The sequence below is a fragment of the Rana temporaria genome, chromosome 1, assembly GCF_905171775.1.
Source record: "Rana temporaria chromosome 1, aRanTem1.1, whole genome shotgun sequence".
Taxonomy (NCBI): Eukaryota; Metazoa; Chordata; class Amphibia; order Anura; family Ranidae; genus Rana; species Rana temporaria.
This window is the reverse complement of record NC_053489.1, coordinates 141086804-141111919: the sequence shown is the minus strand read 5'-3', so window position 1 is coordinate 141111919 and position 25116 is coordinate 141086804. Positions and strand designations below refer to the sequence as shown.

Genomic DNA, 25116 nt, shown 5'->3' with positions numbered 1-25116 from the left:
TTTCCTGATTGTGAGGATGCTGTGGATATAGCAGTTAACCTCTTAAAGACCCATAAATCCAATGCAATGCCACAAAACATATGCAGAGGGACTGCAATGTTGGGGAAGGCTGCAACGTCTGACAGGGCTGATAGCTCATTCTGTGAGCGGTCTTAAGTCTCTACAGGGGAGGATAGTATCATGCAAGCATGGAAAAAGGGCCCCCAGATTTAGGTGGCGATACCCTTTATATTCCTACCCCTGAACCCTCTTTTACGTGGAGACAAAAAGTCCTACGCCAAAAGCAGAGGAACTTAACCCTGGTGCATCAACAGCTGAATTTAGTCTAGCAAAATAATGCCTGCTAATTTGCACAGCTAGATGCTGAGTAGGCATCTTAGATGAGTCGGTATTCAATACACACGAGGTGCTTACGTGCCCCAAGCTACTGTGTCCTCCTGGCTTTACAGAGCTCTGACGTCTGGGCCCTTTCCACCCCTCGCGCACGCGTGCGTGCGTAGGGAATGGTGGAGGCAGGGGAAGAGAGGGACCCCCCAAGGAGTGCCCTGGACCCAGACTACGAGGGACCCCCCCATCGTGGCAGAGCCTGAAGTGGAGGAAGTAAGCCGCACCATAGATCAGCCAACCTTGAGCTTCCTGGAAAGCATGGTAAGCGAAACACCTGGCATGTCTTTCTACTGACTTTAGTGGTGGAAAACAGATAAGACCTGCAGCTACTTATGACAATCCAGCCCTCTCCAGGGGAGATCTATGGGTACTACAGCCCTCCTGTCTCAACAGACAGTGATCTTTTTGCCCAGGCACACCTGCATTATAGACAAGACCCAATAGCCCCTTCAGGAGAGGACTAGGATCAGCTAGGGGAGCTATATTGGTGCCAGAGCCATCCTGTCTCAAAAGACATAGTGGTTAAGTTGCCCATGCATAGAAGCAAAAAAAATAGGCGAGACCCATAGTCCCCAATGGAAGACCTTCTGTCAGACCAAGTCCCGTAGGTACCTCCTCTTACCTTTCCACGCTGCAGGGTATTGCAAAGCAAGAGGCCCAGCCTTCACCCCTTATCGTGGGCTTCGTCTCAGACCTTCAGGGACCAGGGTCCATAGCAGATACACCTCTCCCCTGGACCTATATAGCACCCTGGCAACAGAAAACATTTGGTCTTTGGCATCGACCAATGTACTGGAACCCAGGGTCCAGCTCTCAGAGAGAAGCATTATAGGCAAGACCTCGTTCTTCGTACCGAGGCCCGGGTACCGTCCACTTTGGCTATGAAGCACCTTGGACGGATCCGGATTTTATGGAGGCTTTTTAAATCCAGCATGAATCCCTCCAGTGGAGCTCCTCAGAGCACAAGTTCACTCGTGACCAACACCTTAGGCTTAGACACTGGTGAAAAAACTGAGGTGCTCCCAGTATGAGAGGGGTTATATAGGGAGGGAACTTCCTGTTCTAATTGATTACACCAGTGTCCAGCACCTGAAGGTGGAATATAACCCACTTAGTAACGACTAAGACTCTGTGTCCCGTGATGTACGATAAAGAAAAGTGGCGTTTTTTCCCATGTTTTGCATTGAATTCAATGCACGTTTTGCCGCGCTAGTTTTCAGCCGCGTTTTTCTGTTTCTATTCCCAATCAATGGTTCCCTATGGGAGCCCATTGATTTGAATAGAGGTTGCACCAGAAGTAGGATCAAGATGAAGGGGAACCCGCGCAAATTAAAAAAAAAAAAAAAATTAGCGTGAGGTTCCCCCCCAGGATGATACCAGACCCTTCGGTCTGGTATGGATTTTAAGGGGAACACCTACGCCGAAAAAAACGGCGTGGGGGTTCCCCCAAAATCCATACCAGACCCTTATCTGAGCATGCCGCCTGGCCGGTCAGGAATGGGGACGAGCGAGCCCCCCCCCCCCTCCTGAGCCGTACCAGGTCGCATGCCCTCAACATGGGGGGGTGGGTGCTTTGTTCCACACCAAGGGTCTCTTCCCGACAACCCTGGCCGTTGGTTGTGGGGGTCTGCGGCGGGGGGGTTATCAGAATCTGGGAGCACCCTTTAATGAGGAAAAGCGTCAATAAAATTAAAAACACAACACTGGTTATTAAAATAATTTATTAGCCAGCTCCGGGGGTTTTCTGCCTTCCGGGGTTCTTCTCCCGCTCTCCGATGCCGTCTTCGGGGCTGGCCGCTATCTTCTTGCAGCTCTTTTACTAGCAGCGGCCAGCCCGCTCTTCCTCCGATGTTGCCATGTCGCTCCCTCCCGCTGTAATGCCGGGTGTGCAGTGCGCGATGATTTATATAGGCCTCTTATGACGTCACATCCCCAGCATGCTCCGGGTAATGTCGTCACCACCCAGAGCATGCTGGGACTGTGACGTCATAAGAGGCCTATATAAATCATCGTGCACCGCACACCCGGCATTACAGCGGGAGGGAGCAACGTGGCAACATCGGAAGAAGGCGGCAGAAGGCGACGAGGAAGAGCGGGCTGGCCACTGCTAGTAAAAGAGCTGCAAGAAGATAGCAGCGGGCAGCCCCGAAGAGGACACCGGAGAGCGGGAGAAGAACCCCGAAGGCAAAAGACCACCCCCAGAGAGCGGAGAAGACCCCCGGAGCTGGCTAATAAATTATTTAAAAAACCTGTGTTGTGTTTTTATTTTATTGACACTTCCTCCCGGTGAATGGGTAGGGGTATGATGTACCCCATACTCATTCACGTAGGGTGGGGGGCCTGGATCTGGGGGCCCCCTTATTAATGGGGGCTCCCCGATTCCAATGAGCCCCACGCCCACAGACCCCGACAACCAACGGCCAGGGTTGTCGGGAAGAGAGCACCCACCCAGGGCACAGGTCAGGATGAGGGGGGCGCTCGCTCGTCCCCACCCCTTCTCCTGACCGGCCGGGCGGCATGCTCGGATAAGGGTCTGGTATGGATTTTGGGGGAACCCCCACGCCGTTTTTTCGGCGTAGGTGTTCCCCTTGTTCCCCTTAAAATCCATACCAGAACGAAGGGTCTGGTATCATCCTGGGGAAGGGAGAACCTCACGCAAATTTTTTTTTAATTTGCGCGGGTTCCACTTCAAGATTCTCTGCACACCAGTCGCCCCGCAAATCGGATCATCTTGATCCGACTTCTGGTGCAAGCTCTATTCAAATCAATGGGCTCCCATAGGGAACCATTGATTTTGAATAGAGAAAGAATCGCAGGACGAGGCTTACAGCTCTAACGCTGGAGCTTCAGAACGCACTGGTCCTGGTTTTTTTTGCAGCTTAAAAACGGGTCAGCCATCTACACGTGGGTAGGTACCGGAGCATGATGAGACTGTGACATCATAAGAGGCCTATATAAATCGGTGCGCACCCGACATCACAGTGGGAAGAAGCGTCGTGTCAACATCAGAAGAAGGCAGAAGAAGTTAGGAGAAGAGCGGGCTGGCCGCCACTAGTAATTGAGGCAACACGAAGATAGCGGCGGCCAGCCCTGAAGGAGAAGGCACCGGAGAGTGAGCGGGAGAAGAACCGGGGAGCGCAGAGACAACAGCGGAGAGCAGAGAAGATGGAAGAAGACCCCCAGAGAGCGGAGAAGACCGCGGAGAGCGGAAGAGAACCAGACGGCGGTGAAGACCCCCCCCATCGAAGAAGGCCCCCCTGGTAAAAGAGCTAAAGAAAAGGGGGGGGGGCCCGGAGCTGACTAATAAATTACTTTAAAAACCCTGTGTCGTGTTTTTTTTTTCTTTTACACTTTGCCTCCAAGTGACTGGGTAGGTGGTACGATGTACCCCATATTCATTCACCTAGGGTGGGGGGCCGGTATCTGGGGGCCCCCTTATTAAAGGGGGCTCCCAGATTCCGATAAGCCCCCCGCCCACAGACCCCGACAACCAACGGCCAGGGTTGTCGGGAAGAGGCCCTGTCCTTAACGACATGGGGACATGTCCCCCCGCCCCCCTGCCCCAGAGCACCCAACCCCCCATGTTGAGGGCATGCGGCTCAGGAGGGGGGGGGCGCTCGCTCGTCCCCACTCCTTTCCTGACCGGCCGGGCAGCGTGCTTTGGATACGGGTCTGGTATGGATTGTGGGGGGACCCCCATGCCGGTTTTTCGGCATAGGGGGGGTCTCCTTACAACCCATATCAGACCTTAGGGCCTGGTATGCCCCTGGGGGGGGGGGACCCATGCCGTTTTTTTTATTTAAAATTTGGCGTGGAGTTCCCTCTCAGGATTCATACCAAACGCTGCAGCTAGAATTGGCGGAAATCCAAGTCGGATCCCCGTCGCTTCTATGGCGGCTTTGTCTTCATCGCGGCAAGCCAGCTCGGCGCTGGCTCCCGCGATGGGGCTCATAGGTGGTCAATCTTGACGAGAAAGGAAGCGAGATTGACACAATATTGCGGTCACCCACTGTAAGGTGGAAGCTTAGATCAAAAACGAACTACTGCATTAGATTGAACTTAACAGTTCTTTGTTGCCAAATAGAAGAGAAATCTGTGGTGCTGTAACAAATTGTTATTGCTTCTGAGAAAAGCACTGGAACAATATTAGCATGAAACCACCATATTTAAAAACAGTGCACAGGAAAATCAACTACACAGTTTGGTAAAAAGCAGCTCAACCCTTTAACCACTTGCTTACTGGGCACATACAGTATCACAGTATCTCACAAAAGTAAAAACACTCACATTTTTGTAAATATTTTATATCTTTTCATGTGACAACACTGAAGAAATGACACTTTGCTACAATGTAAAGCTTGTATAACAGTGTAAATTTGCTGTCCCCTTGAAATAACTTAACGCACAGCCTATACTGTCTCATCGCCTGCTCCCATGCTCGTCTCCAGGACTTTCCAGAGCCTTTCCAAGCCTATGGAACTCCTTACACCAATCTGTCCGTCTATCTCCGTCTCTATTAGCTTTTAGAGGATCCCTAAAAACCCTCTTCAGAGAAGCCTATCCTACCCACACCTAACAACGAGCAGGGCCCTCTGATCCCTTCTGTATTGAATTGTATTGTGACTGTACTGTCTTCCCTAATGTTGTAAAGCGCTGCGCAAACTGTTAGCGCTATATAAATCCTGTATAACAATAATAAACTGCTGACAACAAAAGTGAGTACACCCCTAAATGAATAAGTCCAAATTTTGCCCAGCTGCAGCGGCACTTTGCCAGCGGTTCACCTGTGCTGCCCATTCATTTCAATGGGCAGGAGCAGTGTATACAACGCTCCAAAAATGCTGCTTGCAGGAGTTTTAACGTGCTGCCAGTGTATCGCCTCAGTGCTGTAGGGGAGGCGCTTTACAGGCGCAATTTTTAGCCCAAAAGCACCTGAAAAATGCTATAGTGTGAAAGGGGTCTTAGTGTTACAAGGTCTCAGGTCTGAATGGGGAGTAGGTGTGTTAACTTTGGTGTTATCGCTTTCACTCCCTCATACTAATCATTGGAAATTTAACATTGCACCTCATGGCAAAGAACTCTCTGGGGAGCTGAACAAAAGAATTGTTGCTCTACATAAAGATGGCGTAGGCTATAGGGAGATTTCCAAGATCCTGAAACTGAGCTGCAGCATGGTGGCCAAGACCATACAGCGGTTTAACAGGACAGGTTCCACTCAGAAGAGGCCCTTCCTGTCCAGGCCAATTTTGTGCTTTCAGCACTGTCACTCTTTGAATGACAGCAATATCAACTACATGTGGGCCTTGGTTACAGATTTTTTTTTAAACCTGTTCTTATTAAAAAAAAAAAAAAAAAAAAAGACTAGTTGCAGATATGACTGTTTGAGTGTATTTTTATTATGTTTAACAATATTTTCTAATCTTCAAACGTGTTCTATCTAGATAAACAAACTTGATCTAGATTAACCAACATTTTAGGAATGAGGACCTAAATTTAATGCTCAAAAGACAGGTTAAATTCTGAACCACAGCACCCATACCACACAATATACTGCACTGCAAATGAATGCTAATCCACTCAAGGGTAGGGTTAGAATCACTGAATGTTTTTTAGGTTTGCTTGTGTTCCCACTGAAGGTGAAATGCCCATTGACCACTGTAACGGAGGGCAAGAAGTAAAAGGTATTATCCCCAGTGAGGACAAAAAAAAAAAGGAAAAAATAAATAAAAAAATCTGACAGGGTTATGCTGCAATGCACACACAGGTCAGTTCAGAAAAAGATTCCAGAAGATGTCCCAACTTCATTAACAGTCATTCAACACATCTCATGCATCCATGACACTGTACCTGATTCGGAGCTTTGACAAATATTATAAAGCACATGCATTATCAGATCAAGGTCCACCCTTTCATCATCAAAACTGTGGTGGTACGCTTTGAGGAGTTCCTGCTCCTCTTCACTCAGGTTACTGCCATCAGCCTGGACCAGAGAGGATTCATCCAAACAGTTTGGGTCCTTTGAAGCACTAACAGACAACATAACGTAAATGTGTGCTTTGTTAGCAATAGAGCGTTCAAAACATGAAAACGGAATATTAAAAAACACATAGTACCTGTAGGACTCCAGCAGATCAACAACGTCAGCCTGAACAAAGTGCCTAGCCCAGTCCACAGCCATCCTACCGAGAAAAACAATGTGTGCGGAAAATGTGTTTTCATTTTGTTACACATCATAAAAATACACTCCTCTTAAATTATAACTGCTCATAAAACTGTTAATTTTTGGTGTAGCATCTTTAACACTCTTGAGCTTATTCAATATGGCATAGGTGCAATCACAAAGGTTATTAGGATCAATGACTTAGTACATTATCAGTGCCCTTTGTAATGCTTTATGTATGCTTTATGTAGCTATGTATAATTGCCATAACAATAATAAAAAAAAAAAGTAATCCATGTAACAGACATGCGACTATGGGCCTCCTTGAAAAACTCTGAAGCTGCAAACCAGGGGTAGGCAACCCCCGATACTCTAGCGGTTTTGAAACTACAAGTCCCATGAGACATTGCAAGACCCCAACAATCACAGGCATGACTCCTAGAGGCAGAGACATGATGGGATTTGTAGTGCCACCACAGCTGGAGGGCCGAGGTTGCCTACCCCTGCTGTAAAACTGACAAACACTAGTAGGATATTCTTTTTTTTTAGGACATGGAACTTTAGGCCTCATGCCCACGGACGTAAAAAAAAAAAAAAAAAAAACAGGCTGTAAAGCTAGTACAGACGCCAGGAAAAAAAGCAGCGTTTTTCCTGCGTATTGCATGGAATTCAATGCACGTTTCGCCACGATAGCTTTCAGCCGTATTTTTCTTTCTCTATTCAAAAATCAATGGTTTCCTTATGGGAGTCCATTGATTTGAATAGAGGTCGCACCAGAAGTCGGATCAAGATGATCCGACTTGCGGGCGCCTGGTGTGCTGAAAATCTTGAAGGGAAACCCCATGAAAGTTAAAAAAAAATGAAAATTTAAAAAAAGCCAACTATCATCTTGATCCGACTTCTGGTGCGACCTCTAATCAAATTAATGGGCTCCCATAGGGAACCATTGATTTTGAATAGAGAAATAAATGCCAGACGTGGCTTAACACAGCGTTAAGCCTCGTTAAATCGTGTTTAACACCTTTTGCCGACGTCGGACTGCTTTACAGCTCTAACGCTGGAGCTTCAGAATGCACATGTCCTGTTTTTTTTTTTTTTTTTGCTGCTGCTGCTGCTTAAAAACGGTTATGTCATTTACAGCTCAAAAATGTCATGGTGGGCATGAGGCCATAGGCCAACATGGACCATTATGCAAGTTAAGGACCTTGCCCGTTTTTGCGATTCGGCACTCCGTCGCTTTAACTGACAATTGCACGGTCGTGCGACGTGGCTCCCAAACAAAATTGGCATCCTTTTTTCCCCACAAATAGAGCTTTCTTTTGGTGGTATGTGATCACCTCTGCGGTTTTTATTTTTTGCGCTATAAACAAAAAAAGAGCAACAATTTTGGGAAAAAAAATGCCATATTTTTTACTTTTTGCTGTAATAAATATCCCCAAAAAAGAAAAAAAACATTTTTTTCCTCAGTTTAGGCAGATATGTATTCTTCTACATATTTTTGGTAAAAAAAAAATAAAAAAAAAATCGCAATAAGCGGTTATCGATAGGTTTGCGCAAAAGTTATAGCGTTTACAAAATAGGGGATAGTTTTATGGCATTTTTATAAAAAAAAATTTTTTTTACTACTGTAGCACTACCCCCGCAGGAGCCGCTGGTTAGATTGGGTCGGCATGTTATGTTACCTCTGATGTGTCTAGGGATGATGATGATGATGAAAGCAAATGACTGAATGTCCAAACAGCAGAGTGTCGTTTTCTCTGCTTTTATCCTTGCCCAACACGGCAAACAGTGAACTTGAGGTAGATAGAGAAAGGTTGGTGAAGAAGAGAAAATTGCAAATTCAGGCCTGGATAGAGCAGAAGCAGTCCTGCTTCAAATAACACTCTCACTTTCGTCGCCCCTCACCCGAGGGGGTATAGTGTACCTGGACATGCCTCTCACACCGACCTGCCAGCCAGGGTATCACTCGGAACCTTGAGAAGGAACAAGTCTCTGCCACAGACTTGACTGAAATGAGGATAGAAGTGAAACCTCTGCCACAGGCCCTTTTCTCTGGAACGTAGATAATAAAGCGAATCCTTCTCATTAATGTAATTTGCCTAAATCTCCCTCAGGTAGTCTCCCAAATGGTCACCGATTGACAGGTTGCCATTCAAACAAACTGTCAGTGTCCGGTCACCTCGATCCCCGATTGATTGTCTAGGCCCTATTGGATAGCCTGCCTCCGGGCTCTCCTCAGACTGACTCCCCACCGAACAGCACAACTCGATTGGGATCCTCTTCGGAATTTTGGGGACCCAGTGGATGACTGGGGCCCCCGCCACAGCTTCAGTTGCTTCGGGCCATCGTGGTTCCGGAACCAATTACATCACGTAGCACGTGCGCCCCGGCCTGGTAGGCCTTATCGCCGGGGCCCGTGATGTGCGCACACCCTGAAGGTGGGTGCCGCACCCCGAACTAGGAACAGAACAGCCAAAAAAAATGGCGTCCGCTCTAGAAGTACCCTCCCCCAGCATGCCTCGTGAGGGAGAAACTCCTCTGATTGGTTGCTGGCAAGAGGCACTTCAGAATGAGCTCCACTGCTGCCACCTGTCGCCCAGAGATGAAAAGGTATCTCTGGAACACAAAATGAACTGGCAGTACAGCCCAGCTAGAGTAGAGGCCTAATTTACATGAATTAGACAGATGAGAGCAACATAACTCTCATCCCCCTCTAAATTTAAGATAGCACCTGGACTGACAGTACACAGGCGCTACACTACGAATGGCGGCGATCAGCGTTTTTTTTTGTGACTGCGACATTATGGCGGACACATCGGACAATTTTGACACATTTTTGGGACCATTGTCATTTTTACAGCGAAAAGTGCTATAAAAATGCACCGATTACTGTGAAAATGACAATGCAGTGGAGGAGTTAGTATGTGTTTATAACTGTGGGGAGGCGGGGCTGGACGTGTGACGTCAGTGATCGTCTTTCCCTATATCAGGGAACAGACGATCACTGACATTGCCACAATTAATGTTCTTCAGCTCCTGTGACCGATCGCGGGACACCAGCGGTGAACGGGTCCCGGGGTTGGCGCGGTCACGGAGCTTCGGACCAGGTGGCGAGCGCGACGCCACGGCTGGGCTCTTAAAGAGGACGTACAGGTCCTTTCTTGTGCCCAGCCATGCCCTTCTACCAACGTATATCGGCGTGAAGGGGTCCTTAAGTGGTTAAGCTGCAAAAAACGCTCATAAAAGTGGCTGTAAAAACGTCCGTGGGCATTAGGCCTTAAAGTTACTGTAATCTAGAAAAGCATCTGTCATTCTACACATCAATGACAGTAGTAGGGTTGATACGGTAAATTGAAGGCATAGGTTACATACAGTATATGCGCAGCATCTATCCATTTCAGGTATTTATATAGCGCCATCAATTTACACAGTGCTTTACATATACATTGTACATTCACATCAGTCCCTACCCTCAAAGAGCTTACAATCTAAGGTTCCCAACTCACATTCATACATACACATACTAGAGCCAATTTAGACAGGACACAATTAACCTAGGTGGTATAATGCATCTACATACCGTGACAATTTCTCCAACAAAAAAACCTTCCCGTTAACCCGCTAAGAGCACAGGCTGCAGAATCAATGGGGACTACTCCTCCAGCCATTTAATTTTGTATCATTGCAGGAAAAAACAAAAACATCACTGAGCATATATGGCCATCAGTTACGTAAGTGCCCTTACTTGATCTTTTTATTACATCACCCATTCAGCCCTTAGTTAAAGCGGGATTCCACCCGCAAATTTTTTTTTTTTTAAAGTCAGCAGCTACTAACAGTGTAGCTGCTGACTTTTAATAAGGACACTTACCTGTCCTACTTGCTCGCACTGATGGCCCCCCCGATGCCGATCCCACTTACGGCTTCACTGCCCATTTCCTACTGCGCATGCCGACTTGTGAATGGGCGGCTGCTCTCTGAGAACACACACAGTTCCCAGAAAGCAGCGCCCCATTCACTAGGAGAAGATTAAGAAGGCGGACCGGGGCTACGGAAGAGGCAGATTACGAACTTCCGCATAGCAACAGGTATTTCGGGTGAGTATAAATTTATTTATTTTTACACATTTTTTTTTTACATTTTTTTTATGATTTTTGGGCAAATGTTTTCCTGGGTGGAACTCCACTTTAATCTGCTTTGCATAGCATCTATTTAGTCAACAGAAAAATGAATTTTTAAATCAAACACATGCAAAAGCAAATTTTTTGTCCCATTTGTAGTTTTGTTTTTTTACTTTATTTAGCCTGTGAGCCTGTAAATCTCAAACAATCATCAAGAAACTTCTCAAAAACAACAACATTCCTGCTTAATCAAACTTAATGATGTAAGGATCTAGAAGCAAATGCTACATTAATGTATTAAAAGGTAATTCAAAATGAGTTACGATTACATTAAAAGCATTCATCATGCAACTGAGGATAAAACAGACAGTATTTAATACGGTAATTGAAATAGTAAAGCCAACTATGCATACAGTCATTTGAATACATTAGGCATGCAATTACCATTCATTTGAAGCTTTGCTGTGAATATTGGCTCCCATGCTAATAAGCTGTTCCACCTGACTCAAAAATCCTTGTCCAGCTGCCAACATCAAGGGAGTTGCACCTGTTTCACTGTGTCTATAGTCAACTAAAAAAACAGTACAATGATAAACAAGACAGGGTAAGAAGTCATCCACTGGTGGCTATAAAAATTATACATGCAGCCTTTCAATTTTTTTGACCATAAAAATCCTAAAACTAAATTAGGAATGCTTTAACAATACAAGAACGTATACACACACATGGACAGAGCACCAGGAAAATCATGTTATATTAATTTTATTTTTATGTTTGGTTTGTAGTCAAAACAAGAGGCTGAATTTCCTGTTGACTTAAAGATTACTGCTAATGATACCGTTTTCATTACTAAAATCTTTTATATAGTCTCATCATTCCCTCCAGTAGCTTACAGATTATTGCTGTTAGGCTACCTGGTCTAATTCTCAAGGATATCTCTTGGCTCTTTAAATATTGGTGCCACGTTGGCCTTTCTCCAATCAGCTGGTACCATTCCAGTCAGTAAACTGTCCACAAAAATTAGGAACAATGGTTCGACTTTTGTAACATGTTACACCCTTATTCAGGGTGTAACATGTTAGACGATATAAATGTACTGGCCCACACACCTCTCAGATCCACCATTTTGACAGCGAAGCAGGGGTTCTCCACCCACTCGCTGTCACAATCTTAAAAAAAAAAAATTACTTAGTAGTTTGTTGAGCTTTTCTATCACAGTAACTGCCTGCCAGTATTGGAGGTACAGTCAGACCCAGAGAGTTGGCAATTGTGGGTGCAATGCTTTACAGGTTCCTAATAAAATAAAATAAAATAAAAAATGCATAATTTTTTTACCTGCAAAACAAAGTTTCTTTTTTTTGTACACGTGAACGTATCCTTCAATTTTTTTGCCGAGCTCAACTTTCCTAACTTTTAGTTCCAGTCTCACACTCATAGCCAAGCCCCACAGCTCTTTGTGAATAGTAGGAAGGAAGCGGATGGACCTTATAGCTGAAGGAAGGGAAAATGAACTTCCAGCCACAACAAAAAACTAGGATTAACGTGGCACACAGAAGAGGGTAATAGCCCCGGACCATTTTGCTGGTCAATGACTTTTTGCGATTCGGCACTCCGTCGCTTTAACTGACAACTGCGCGGTCGTGCGACGTGGCTCCCAAACAAAATTGGCGTCTTTTTTCCCACAAATAGAGCTTTCTTTTGGTGGTATTTGATCACCTCTGCGGTTTTATTTTTTGCGCTATAAACAAAAATAGAGCGACAATTTTGAAAAAAAAAAAATAATATTTTTTACTTTTTGCTGTAATAAATATCCCCCAAAAATATATAAAAATAAAAAATTCTCAGTTTAGGCCGATACGTATTTCTTCTACATATTTTTCGCAAAAAAATAAATAAAAAATTGCAAATAAGCGTTTATTGATTGGTTTGCGCAAAAGTTATAGCATCTACAAAAAAGTAAATATTTTTTTGGCATTTTTATTAATTAATATTTTTTTTTGTTACTAGTAATGGCGGCGATCAGCGATTTTTATCGGTACTGCAACATTATGGCGGACACTTCGGACACTTTTGACACATTTTTGGGACCATTGGCATTTATATAGGGATCAGTGCTATAAAAATACATTGATTACTGTAAAAATGTCACTGGCAGGGAAGGGGTTAACACTATGGGGCGAGGAAGGGGTTAATTATGTTCCCTTGGTGTGTTCTAACTGAAGGGGGGGTGGGACTGACTAGGGGAAATGACAGATCGCTGTTCATACACTGTATGAACAAACGAACAGTCATTTCTCCCCCTGACAGGACAGGGAGCTTTGTGTTTACACACAGCTCCCGGCGGTGATCGCGCGCATCGGCACCAGGGGGCAAGTAGGGGGCGCGCACGCGCCCCTAATGGCTGAAATGCGAGAAGACGCAACATTACGTCGTTTCGCGAAGCCGAGCTGCCGCCGTAAAACTGCGGCGGCTGGTCGGCTAGTGGTTAAAGTGGCCATTGACTTTACAATCTCCATATAACAAACATGTTAAGAGGTCACATATTTGCCTACCATCAGCTCTGGACAAGCCACCAAATGCAGGGCACAACTGAAGACAAGTTATTGTTCAAGGGTGAGATCTGTGTATAGGCATAGCCACCGATTTACTGACTCTTCCTACTTTTCACTTTTGACAAAACTCATGGCGATCCACCTACCCTTTCCACCCATGGCAACCCCCTCACCACTTCAGCGTCTGAAGAAAACCGGGGGGCTGTGAGGAGTAAATTTACAGTTTAACGATTATAGAAAGTGACAAAGGGAGACCCAAGAAACTTGCTTAGGTTTTCTCCAAAGAAACATGTCCTGAGAAAAATATTGCAAACATCTGTCTAAAAATACTAGTTGTTTTGGTGTCATGCTGACTTTTGTTTCAATAATTTGAATCACTGACCTCAAACAAGTATATGGATAAAGACTTGACTATTCTCTGAACTCCTAACCTGCATACTAGTTTGGAGACACTGAGCCAATGTACTGAAGCCATACAGTCAACCTGCATTTCAAAAAGCAATCACCAATGGCAGTTTCTACATTCTTTCCTGACAGATTAACCTTAACACACACACACACACACAGTGCCTTGCGAAAGTATTCGGCCCCTTGAACTTTGCGACCTTTTGCCACATTTCAGGCTTCAAACAAAGATATAACACAATTTTTTTTTTTTTGAAGAGTCAACAAGTGGGACACAATCATGAAGTGGAATAAAATGTATTGGATATTTCAAACATTAATAAAAAACTGAAAAATTGGGCGTGCAAAATTATTCAGCCCCCTTAAGCTAATACTTTTGCTGCGATTACAGCTGTAAGTCGCTTGGGGTATGTCTCTATCAGTTTTGCACATCGAGAGACTGAAATTTTTGCCCATTCCTCCTTGCAAAACAGCTCGAGCTCAGTGGAGGTTGGATGGAGAGCGTTTGTGAACAGCAGTTTTCAGTTCTTTCCACAGATTCTCGATTGGATTCAGGTCTGGACTTTGACTTGGCCATTCTAACACCTGGATGTTTATTTGTGAACCATTCCATTGTAAATCTCCGTCCCCGTCTCAGGTCTTTTGCAGACTCCATCAGGTTTTCTTCCAGAATGGTCCTGTATTTGGCTCCATCCATCTTCCCATCAATTTTAACCATCTTCCCTGTACCTGCTGAAGAAAAGCAGGCCCAAACCATGATGCTGCCACCACCATGTTTGACAGTGGGGATGGTGTGTTCAGGGTGACCAGAGCACCTTCTTCCACATGTTTGGTGTGTCTCCCAGGTGGCTTGTGGCAAACTTTAAACACTTTTTATGGATATCTTTAAGAAATGGCTTTTTTCTTGCCACTCTTCCATAAAAGGCCAGATTTGTACAGTATACAGGGACTGATTGTTGTCCTATGGACAGAGTCTCCCACCTCACCTGCAGATCTCTGCAGTTCATCCAGAGTGATCATGGGCCTCTTGGCTGCATCTGTGTTTAAATTATTTTTGTTTTCACATAAAATAGAAAAACTTTACATACTTTCTTTTAAAGACATTTTTTTTAAATCACCAATCATAAAATTCACAAGTTCTTCATACATATAACATCAACATACTACATATTACATTACAAAAAAACAATTGTGCGGGTACAGGGATACGTCCATCCTTACGATACTACTTCTATAGTGATGGCCTGTAGATTAGGGGTATACTCTTCTCTACCCTCCCCTCCCCCCATTGAGCCCCATAATTCACCGAGAAGGAAGAAAGGGGAAAAAAAAGGGGGGGAAGGGGAGTGAAAAAGTGAAAAATTGCAAAAAATCTAAAAATTTAAAAAAAAAAAATAATTTAGGAAGAAAAGGCGAAAAGGTGAAAACGTGGGAAAAAAAATTTCTTTGCAAAAATTTAAAAAAGTTAAAGAAGGAGAAAGCAGGGAAAAAAAGAGGGTTTTTCCAAGTGCTTCCATATAGTCTGCACCTGCTTCTCCCCCTACACCCAGCTCATTCCTTTATATATCCAAGTGTCCACGAGTGTGTCATTGTTCTTAAGGAAGTGAAATGGTGGACCTTCTGTCCCCCATATCACTTCATATTGTGTGGGAGAAGGGAAAAAAAAAAACTTTTTTTTTCCCCCTTTCTAGTTATTTCTTCTTCTCTCCCCATAATCTTCAAATACAACTGGGACTGTTTAAAGTGTGTCCATTTCTCCCAGATTTCTTGAAATTTTTATTTCCGCCTCTTCTTGATAACTTATTAACTCCTCCATTATTCTTATTTTATCAACCTCGCTAAGCCATTCTTTTATTTTTGGTGGATGCTTAGTTCTCCATTTTTTCGGGATTAGTGCTTTTGCTGCATTTAGAAGGAATGGGGTGAGGGATGCTCTATATTCTTTCCTCTGACCTTCTATAGCAGGGATATGCAATTAGCGGACCTCCAGCTGTTGCAAAACTACAAGTCCCATCATGCCTCTGCCTCTGTGTGTCATGCTTGTGGCTGTCAGAGTCTTGCTATGCCTCATGGAAATTGTAGTTCTGCAACAGCTGGAGGTCCGCTAATTGCATATCCCTGTTCTATAGCATGAAACAAACATTTCCAAGGATCCATTCCTATCTCTTTCCCTTCTATCTGTTTTATTAGCCCCAGTACCTCCCCCCAATATGTTTGAACCAATCTACATTGCCACCAAATGTGAGCATGATTTCCTTCTTCCCCACACTCCCTCCAGCACAGGGGCGATGCATCACTGTTTATTTTATACATCTTGGTGGGGACATAGTACCATTTAGGCAATAGTTTATAGTTCATTTCTTTCACCTTTGTATCCTTTGAAGTGGAGTGTACATAGTCCAAAATCCTCTTCTTCATCCTCTGGAACTTTTTGTTTTAGTTCAATCTCCCATTTTTCCAGAGGATGTGTTGATCCTTCCTCATTAGAGGATATCAGTAACCTATATATTTTAGAAATCATCCCTTTTCCATTCATCCCTCCTTGATCCATCGGTCTCTCCCAGGGATTTAATCTTTCGCTACTTCGCAACGGCTTCGGAAGGGATTCAGTGAAGTGTTGGAGCTGCATATGTCTCCAGCCATCCCCCTTTGATATTCCATATTTCTCTCGTAATTCTTCTAATTGACATAGTCTATTCCCCTTTAGAACATCCCTTAGCCTCAGTCTATCCGAATGTGTCCACTTCAAGTACAGTTTATTATTTTTTCCCGGTGGGAAATAATCATTTCCCATCAATGGGCTGTTATATTGTCCTCTCGTATCCTTAATTACTTTATCCCATATCTTTAATGTCTCTATTGTGATTTGAGCAGATGTCTTAGGGAGATTTCTATATTTTTTCGCGATCCAGATAATCTGATCCAGCTCCATTTTACTCATGTTCTCTTCTAGGGATACCCATTTCTTATGTACTTTATTCTGAACCCAATCTATAACTCTTTTTATTACTGCTGCTTCATAATATTTTTGGGGGTCTGGAAGTGATACCCCCCCATTTTCTCTTGTTCTACTCATTGTTTTATATGAGATACGACTTCCTTTCCCCTTCCACACAAATTTTTGTATTAGGCTCCTCAAGGTTCTAAAATATGCCCCAGGGATACAGACTGGCAGGCTCTGGAAGATATACAAGAATTTCGGAAGTGTCATCATTTTAATTACATTTATCCTTCCTAGCCATGACAGTCTGTATGCCTGGTATCCCCTCAGATCTTGTTTGATTTTATTCAGTAGGGGAATATAATTATCCTGATATAATTCCGTTATTATTACTGATAAGTAAACTCCTAGATATTTCAGTCCCCTCTCTCTCCATATAAAGGGAAAAAGTGCTTTTAATTCTCTTATCTTTTAGGGATGTGTCTATATTTAATATCTCTGTTTTTTCCATATTTATTTTAAAATCAGAAACCTTTCCATATTCATCTATTTCTTCCATAACCTTTGGAAGTGATTGTCTAGGATTAGCTATGAATAACATAATATCATCTGCATAAGCAGCTATCTTATGTTCCTGCTCACCTACCTTAATGCCATTTATGTCTCGGTTCTTTCTTATGGAGGTTAAAAGGGGTTCTAAAGATAACACAAACAATAAAGGGGAAAGTGGGCATCCCTGACAAGTCCCATTATGTAGCTTAAATGTCTTTGACAGAGTCCCATTCACCTGGATTTGGGCCGTAGGATCTGAGTATAATGCCCCTATCCATCTCATCATTCGTGATTTCAGGCCAAATCCTTGCAGTGTTTGTAACATGTATTCCCAATTGACTGTCAAAGGCCTTTTCAGCATCCACAGATAGAAAAAGGGCCGGTTTCTTTCTTTTTTTTGCTTCATGTATTAACAGGTTTACCCTTAATATATTGTCCCTTGTTTCCCTTCCAGGGACAACTTGGCTGAATCTCTGACCCGTCTTCTCCTTGTATGAGCTGAAAGTTTAGAGGGACGGCCAGGTCTTCGTAGATTTGCAGTGGTCTGACACTCCTTCCATTTCAATATTATGGCTTGCACAGTGCTCCTTGCGATGTTTAAAGCTTGGGAAATCTTTTTGTATCCAAATACGCCTTTAAATTTCTCCACAACAGTATCTCGGACCTGCCTGGTGTGTTACTTGTTCATGATGCTCTCTGCGCTTTAAACGGGCCTCTGAGACTATCACAGTGCAGGTGCATTTATAGGGAGACTTGATTACATGAAGGTGGATTCTATTTATCATCATTAGTCATTTAGGTCAACATTGGATCATTCAGAGATCCTCACTGAACTTCTGGAGCGAGTTTGCTGCACTGAAAGTAAAGGGGCTGAATAATTTTGCACGCCCAATTTTTTAATTTTTTATTTGTTAAAAAAGTTTGAAATATCCAATAAATTCCGTTTCACTTCATGATTGTGTCCCACTTGTTGTCGATTCTTCAAAAAAAATTACAAAATTACAGTTTTATATCTTTATAGTTGAAGCCTGAAATGTGGCAAAAGGTCGCAAAGTTCAAGGGGGGCGAATACTTTCGCAAGGCACTATATACAGGGAGTGCAGAATTATTAGGCAAGTTGTATTTTTAAGGATTAATTTTATTATTGAACAACAACCATGTTCTCAATGAACCCAAAAAACTCATTAATATCAAAGCTGAATATTTTTGGAAGTAGTTTTTAGTTTGTTTTTAGTTTTAGCTATTTTAGGGGGATATCTGTGTGTGCAGATGACTATTACTGTGCATAATTATTAGGCAACTTAACAAAAAACAAATATATACCCATTTCAATTATTTATTTTTACCAGTGAAACCAATATAACATCTCAACATTCACAAATATACATTTCTGACATTCAAAAACAAAACAAAAACAAATCAGTGACCAATATAGCCACCTTTCTTTGCAAGGACACTCAAAAGCCTGCCATCCATGGATTCTGTCAGTGTTTTGATCTGTTCACCATCAACATTGCGTGCAGCAGCAACCACAGCCTCCCAGACACTGTTCAGAGAGGTGTACTGTTTTCCCTCCTTGTAACTCTCACATTTGATGATGGACCACAGGTTCTCAATGGGGTTCAGATCAGGTGAACAAGGAGGCCATGTCATTAGTTTTTCTTCTTTTATACCCTTTCTTGCCAGCCACGCTGTGGAGTACTTGGACGCGTGTGATGGAGCATTATCCTGCATGAAAATCATGTTTTTCTTGAAGGATGCAGACTTCTTCCTGTACCACTGCTTGAAGAAGGTGTCTTCCAGAAACTGGCAGTAGGACTGGGAGTTGAGCTTGACTCCATCCTCAACCCGAAAAGGCCCCACAAGCTCATCTTTGATGATACCAGCCCAAACCAGTACTCCACCTCCACCTTGCTGGCGTCTGAGTCGGACTGGAGCTCTCTGCCCTTTACCAATCCAGCCACGGGCCCATCCATCTGGCCCATCAAGACTCACTCTCATTTCATCAGTCCATAAAACCTTAGAAAAATCAGTCTTGCAATATTTCTTGGCCCAGTCTTGATGTTTCAGCTTGTGTGTCTTGTTCAGTGGTGGTCGTCTTTCAGCCTTTCTTACCTTGGCCATGTCTCTGAGTATTGCACACCTTGTGCTTTTAGGCACTCCAGTGATGTTGCAGCTCTGAAATATGGCCACACTGGTGGCAAGTGGCATCTTGGCAGCTGCACGCTTGACTTTTCACAGTTCATGGGCAGTTATTTTGCGCCTTGGTTATTCCACACGCTTCTTGCGACCCTGTTGACTATTTTGAATGAAACGCTTGATTGTTTGATGATCACGCTTCAGAAGCTTTGCAATTTTAAGAGTGCTGCATCCCTCTGCAAGATATCTCACTATTTTTGACTTTTCTGAGCCTGTCAAGTGCTTCTTTTGACCCATTTTGCCAAAGCAAAGGAAGTTGACTAATAATTATGCACACCTGATATAGGGTGTTGATGTCATTAGACCACACACCTTCTCATTACAGAGATGCACATCACCTAATATGCTTAATTGGTAGTAGGCTTTCGAGCCTATACAGCTTGGAGTAAGACAACATGCATAAAGAGGATGATGTGGTCAAAATACTCATTTGCCTAATAATTCTGCACTCCCTGTATATATATATACACACACACACAAAATAAATAAATTACACACATATATGTATATATATATATATATATATATATATATATATATATAAAAATTTGACACAGTATTTGTGCAGCGGCCTTTTAAACGCAACTTTTTTTGGGAAAAAGACATTTCATTGAAGAAAAAAAAAACAGTAAAGTTAAACCAATTTTTTTGTATAATGTGAAAGATGATGTTACGCCGAGTAAATAGATACTAAACATGTTACGCTTCAAAATGGCTCACACTCGTGGAATGGTGACAAACTACAGTACCTAACAATCTCTATAGGCGACGCTTTAATTTTTTTTTTTACGGTTACCAGGTTGGAGTTATAGAGGAGGTCTAGTGCTAGAATAATTGCTCTCGCTCTGACGATCGCGGCGATACCTCACATGTGTAATTTGAACACCGTTTAGATATGTGGACGAGACTTCCGAATGCATTTTCTTTGCTGCGCAAGCTCGCAGGGACATGGGTGCTTCAAAAAAAACATTTCGTATTTATTTCATTTATTTTTTTATATTGTGTTTTAAAAAAAAAATCTTGATCACTTTTATGGCTTTCACAAGAAATGTAAACATCTTTATGGAGGGATCGAGTTTTTTTTTTTAGCGCAAAAAATCATTTATTTATAAATCAGTTACTAGTACGCTCTGTAGTCACCAATTTGTAGGGTCATTGCCACCACACTGCACATTTTCCCCTCCAACATACTGTAAAGGAAATCTCCTGGTTACCGCTGCCTGGGATAGGGGTAGGGCTAAGCCAGAGCGGGTCACATGTCCTGTGATGTGGATTCACCTTATCTAGGCCCTCCCCCAGGCCAAGCAAAGTGAATTAAAACTGTCAGTCAAGGATTAGATCTGAAAACAAAACAGGAAATAGGCGCCACTTAAGTTAAGACTATTTGCTTCATAAAAGTATTAAAAACTCACATCGACAATTCTTTACGAAGGCACAGTGGAGTCCAGTGGAATCACATCTCGGCCTCGGCTGTCAGCAATAGTTCATCCTGTTATAGCTGTGTGTAGCCGGCGTCCAGGGATGCCCTCAGCTCTGGGCGGGGACCAGACCGAGGTCTTGAACGCAGCTAGACGTCACGGACATGACATGATATTGACGTGTTTCAGAGCGTGAGCACTGGGGAGATGGTGACAGTGCACACTCCTTTGTCAAGCTGATGGGAATAGGCTGTACACAGCCTTTTTATGTGACTGGGTGGTACTGCCACCCGGTGGAGGGAGTTGCAACTACACTCTATACTACAATAGAGGATTAATGAAGAGGGGGCGAGGTGGAGCTTGCTAAATTAATCCGACTTCCGGACTCGTTTTTTTGCACACGTTTTTTGCATTTGCTTATTTGCACAGAATGTACTGCATTAGTAGTGTTTATTTGCACTTATACCTATTTTGACTAAAGAAAATTGGTTACCTGCACAAAAACAGTTATTGGTCTGTTCAGTCTATTTAATTTTATTTGCACAGAAGAGAAATTGAATTATTATTGCTTTTTTGATTTCATTTACTGTTATAGGATCATTTAATTTTTCTAATGTAGCGGAATCTACTGTAGGGATGTTAAGTTTATCAAGAAATTGGGTTATATCTTTTAGGGTTGGTTGGGTGACAGTATGATCTTTTTTTTAGATTATATAGGCCCTCATAGTATTCTGCAAACGCATCAGCTATACTGGGTTATACAATACTTTTCCTGACTTGTGGTGAACAATTTCATGGATTTTCTGTTTGTTCTGTCTAATACGTAGTTGCATGGCAAGTAACTTACCCGCTTTATTTCCTTGGGAGTAGTGGTTTAGTTTTAGTTTTTTGAGGTATTTTTCATGATCAGAGATCAAAGTCGCTCTAAGCTCGTGTCTGGCTTCATTAAGTTGTTGGAGGAGGAGGATGTGTTTGGGGGCTAGCTTGTGTTCCTTCTCTAATTTGTATATTTTCACTAATAGATTATTTACCTCCTGTGACCACCTTTTTTTCCCCCTAGATGTCAATTGTATCAGCATTCCTCTGGAGAAAGCTTTGTGGGCACACCATATACTAGAGATAGAGACTTTGTCGTTGTCATTAAATTTAAAATATTCTTCTAGTCTTTCCTTCATCTCCGCCAGAGCTCCTCTATGTGACAAAATATATGTATTGTTCCTCCAAAGAACATGCTTGGAATTTTGTTGGGCTAGATCAATAATTAAAGAGATTGGAGCATGGTCAGACCATGTTATGTTATGTATATGGGCATCTGTGGTTTTCTGGAGGAGAGCTCTGTCAGTGATGAAGAAGTCGATCCTAGAATAGGATTTATGGACATTTGAATAAAACGTAAAGTCCTTTTCTGTTGCGTGGAGACACCTCCACGGATCATGGAGGTCTTCTTGTGAGATGTTCTTCAAACCTCTTCGTTTGGATTGGATCCCTTTAGTGGTGTCCAGAGTAGGGTCCATCGTTGCATTAAAGTCCCCACATAAGATAATATTGCCTTTTTGTATTTTCTTTGTTATTGTGATAACTTTTTGAAGGAATTGTTGTGGGTTCCTATTTGGTGCGTAGATATTGACTAATGTTAGTATTGTATTTTCAATCTTTGCAACCAGTATTACATACCGACCTTGTTGGTCAATTTTTGAGTCCAAAAGTTGAAAGGAGATTGAATCCTTGATGATCGTCAGGACTCTTTTTTTTCTTACTGTTGTGAGATGCGAAGATATGCGGGAATTTAGGGTGTGAAAATTGAGGGTTGTCTCTTGCAAAATGCGATTCTTGAATGCAGAGTATGTCGCATCCGAATTTTAGGGCATCATTCCATAGGGCTTTTCTTTTGAAGGGGCTGTAGAGGCCCTTCACATTTAATGAGAGTAGTTTTAGATTAGGCATAGCGAATAATTTTCATATAGATGAATTGTATATGTATCGAATGTAGTAAAGGCAAAGCGTGTCCATCGACTACATAACTTCCATGAAAAAAGAAGATTGTATGATATTGCTTGTGAGGGGGGAGGGAAGGAAATTAGGATCAGGGTCAAAAACGGAGACAAAAACAAGAAATAACATGTAAAAACAAGCGAGTTGTCGAGCAACTCGTGTGCATAAATGTGTGCACTCTCGTTGTGGGGGCTTTGTTAATCATAGATCAGGGGTTCAGGATAGGGGCTCCCTGGGATTCATGTGCCTGAGGAACTTAGGCCATAATAAACTGGAGAGAAAAGAGACAAGAATTTTTATACCGGCGGTTGTGTCATCCATGACTGACGTTCCAAGGAGCGGTCAGTTTTTCTTTGGTGGTTCCATCGATCGGGGTACTTTCATCATTTGGGAGTAGATTCAATTTTTTCAGAATCTTGAGGCCATCTTCCAGTGTGTGTATTGTATGAGACATGTTATCTTTTTCCACAGATAGTTTGGTTGAAAAACCCCATCTATAAAATTAATTTGTGGTTTCGAAGTATTTTGGTGATCGGATTCAGGTTTTTCCGCGCCAAGATAGTAGCTTGGGAAAGATCGGAGTATAGGATAATTCCCGCGTAGGGGTCTGGTAGTGGTGCATGGTGTCTTGCAAAATGCATTAGCATGTCTTTTGTCTGGAAAAAATGGATCTTGGCGATCACATCTCTCGGAAGTTTCGCTGCGATGTGCGAGGGCTTAGGAAGTCTGTGAGCTCTGTCGATCACTAGATCTTGTTTTTGCAATGAGGGGATAAGGTCCACGAACATTTTTTGCAAAAAGATTCTTAGGTCATTATTTTTTACGTTTTCAGGGATGCCGCGGAATTTAATATTGTTTCGCCTAGACCTATCCTTGAGGTCTGAGACTTTAAGCTTCAGTTGCCTGACTTCTTCCTCAAGAGCAAAATGGTCATCAACCAATTCATTATGGGCGTCAGTGAAGTCAGTCATTTTGTTTTCAATATAGTCCACTCTTTCACCCAAATCTCCTATTTCCGCTTTAGATTTTTGCATAAATGCTCTCATGTCATGTTGGATCGCTCCATGCAATGATTTTAGCATTTCCTTCATATCAGTGTCAAGCATTGCTTTGCCAGAGGTGGGAAAGGAGTCCAATTTTACCTCATAGGGGTTAATATCAGCATCAGAATCACAGTCTATTTCAATGTCACTTACTTTATCTCCAGATGACACTTTTCTCCTTTGTTTTACAGGGCTGATGAAGTCTGATTCAAAGGCTTCATTTTGTTGTTCCTTCTCAGGCTGCTGCAGCATCAGAGCCTGTGTCTTTCTCCTCACAGAGTTGCCTGGCAGCTGGTTTGTGTGTGTGAGGGAGGAGGCGCCATCTTTTTTCTGAGGGGATTCAGCCGGACTGATAAACAACCCCAATTTGCGGGGTTTCTTGCGGGAATTACGTTTCTCCATAATGCTGGAGATGTTCTCTGTCCTCTCTGGATCGATACTGTGTCCTCGGGCACGCTTTTCGTCGCTGCTAGCCGCTTCAGGAAGGTATTAGAACATGGAGCTCTAGCAGTGAGCTTCCATACAGATTCCCTGCTGGCCACGCCCCCCCAAAATGATAATTTGAAGCCTACCCGGCACACTGTTGAACACAAAGTATGATTAAGAAACTGTTGTATTGTTATGACTCTTATTTGTGCTTTATTGTGTATCTTTGAAAAATACAATAAAAAACATTTGAAAAGAATTATTATTGCTCATTTGCATGTCATCTGCATTTGCACATTAGGAACTGAAGAATTTTTGTCTACCTGCACAGGAACAGCTATTGTATATTTATTATCTTTATTTAATATTAGATTAATTTAGCAAGCACCCCCTCTTCATTAACCTTTTTAGTGTGTGAACACTACCTCTTGTGGTGGCGGCTGCTTTTAGAGGATTTTTTTTACACTCGCTGTGGTTTGCGCATGAGTAAACCCCATATTTTATACAATAGAGGATTGCAACTTCATTTTTAACATGGATAAGATCAAATAGAGCAGTGTTTCCCAACTCCAGTCCTCAAGGCACACCAACAGGTCATGTTTTCAGGATTTCCCTCAGATGAAACGGCTGTGGTAATTACTAAGGCAGTGAAACTGATCAAATTACCTGTGCAAAATAATGGAAAGCCTGAAAACATGACCTGTTGGTGTGCCTTGAGGACTGGAGTTGGGAAACACTGAAATAGAGTAACAGGAGGGAGAAAAATTATATATAATTATATATAAAAATGAAGTCATCCCAACACACGCTGCATTCCAGCCCTCTCCTGTGAGTTGCTAGCTGTGTTCCAGACCTCAGTCTGGTCCCCGCCCAAGAGCCGAGTGATCCCTGGTGGACAGGACATCGGCTACACACAGCCA

The 25116-nt window shown here is 42.9% G+C and overlaps 1 protein-coding gene across 3 annotated transcripts in view; it reads right to left on the bottom strand.

Moving 5' to 3' along the window:
* The window catches only part of YTHDC2 (YTH domain containing 2), a 315708-nt gene that overhangs the window by 136212 nt on the left and 154380 nt on the right, over positions 1 to 25116 (bottom strand). For all 3 annotated transcript variants that reach the window (XM_040343611.1, XM_040343620.1, XM_040343628.1), the window contains 3 exons: positions 11113 to 11239; positions 6501 to 6566; positions 6235 to 6413 (listed from right to left, as the gene is read on the bottom strand). In XM_040343611.1, coding sequence (XP_040199545.1) covers positions 6235 to 6413; positions 6501 to 6566; positions 11113 to 11239 — 372 coding nt within the window. The remainder of the gene's footprint in view (positions 1 to 6234; positions 6414 to 6500; positions 6567 to 11112; positions 11240 to 25116) is intronic.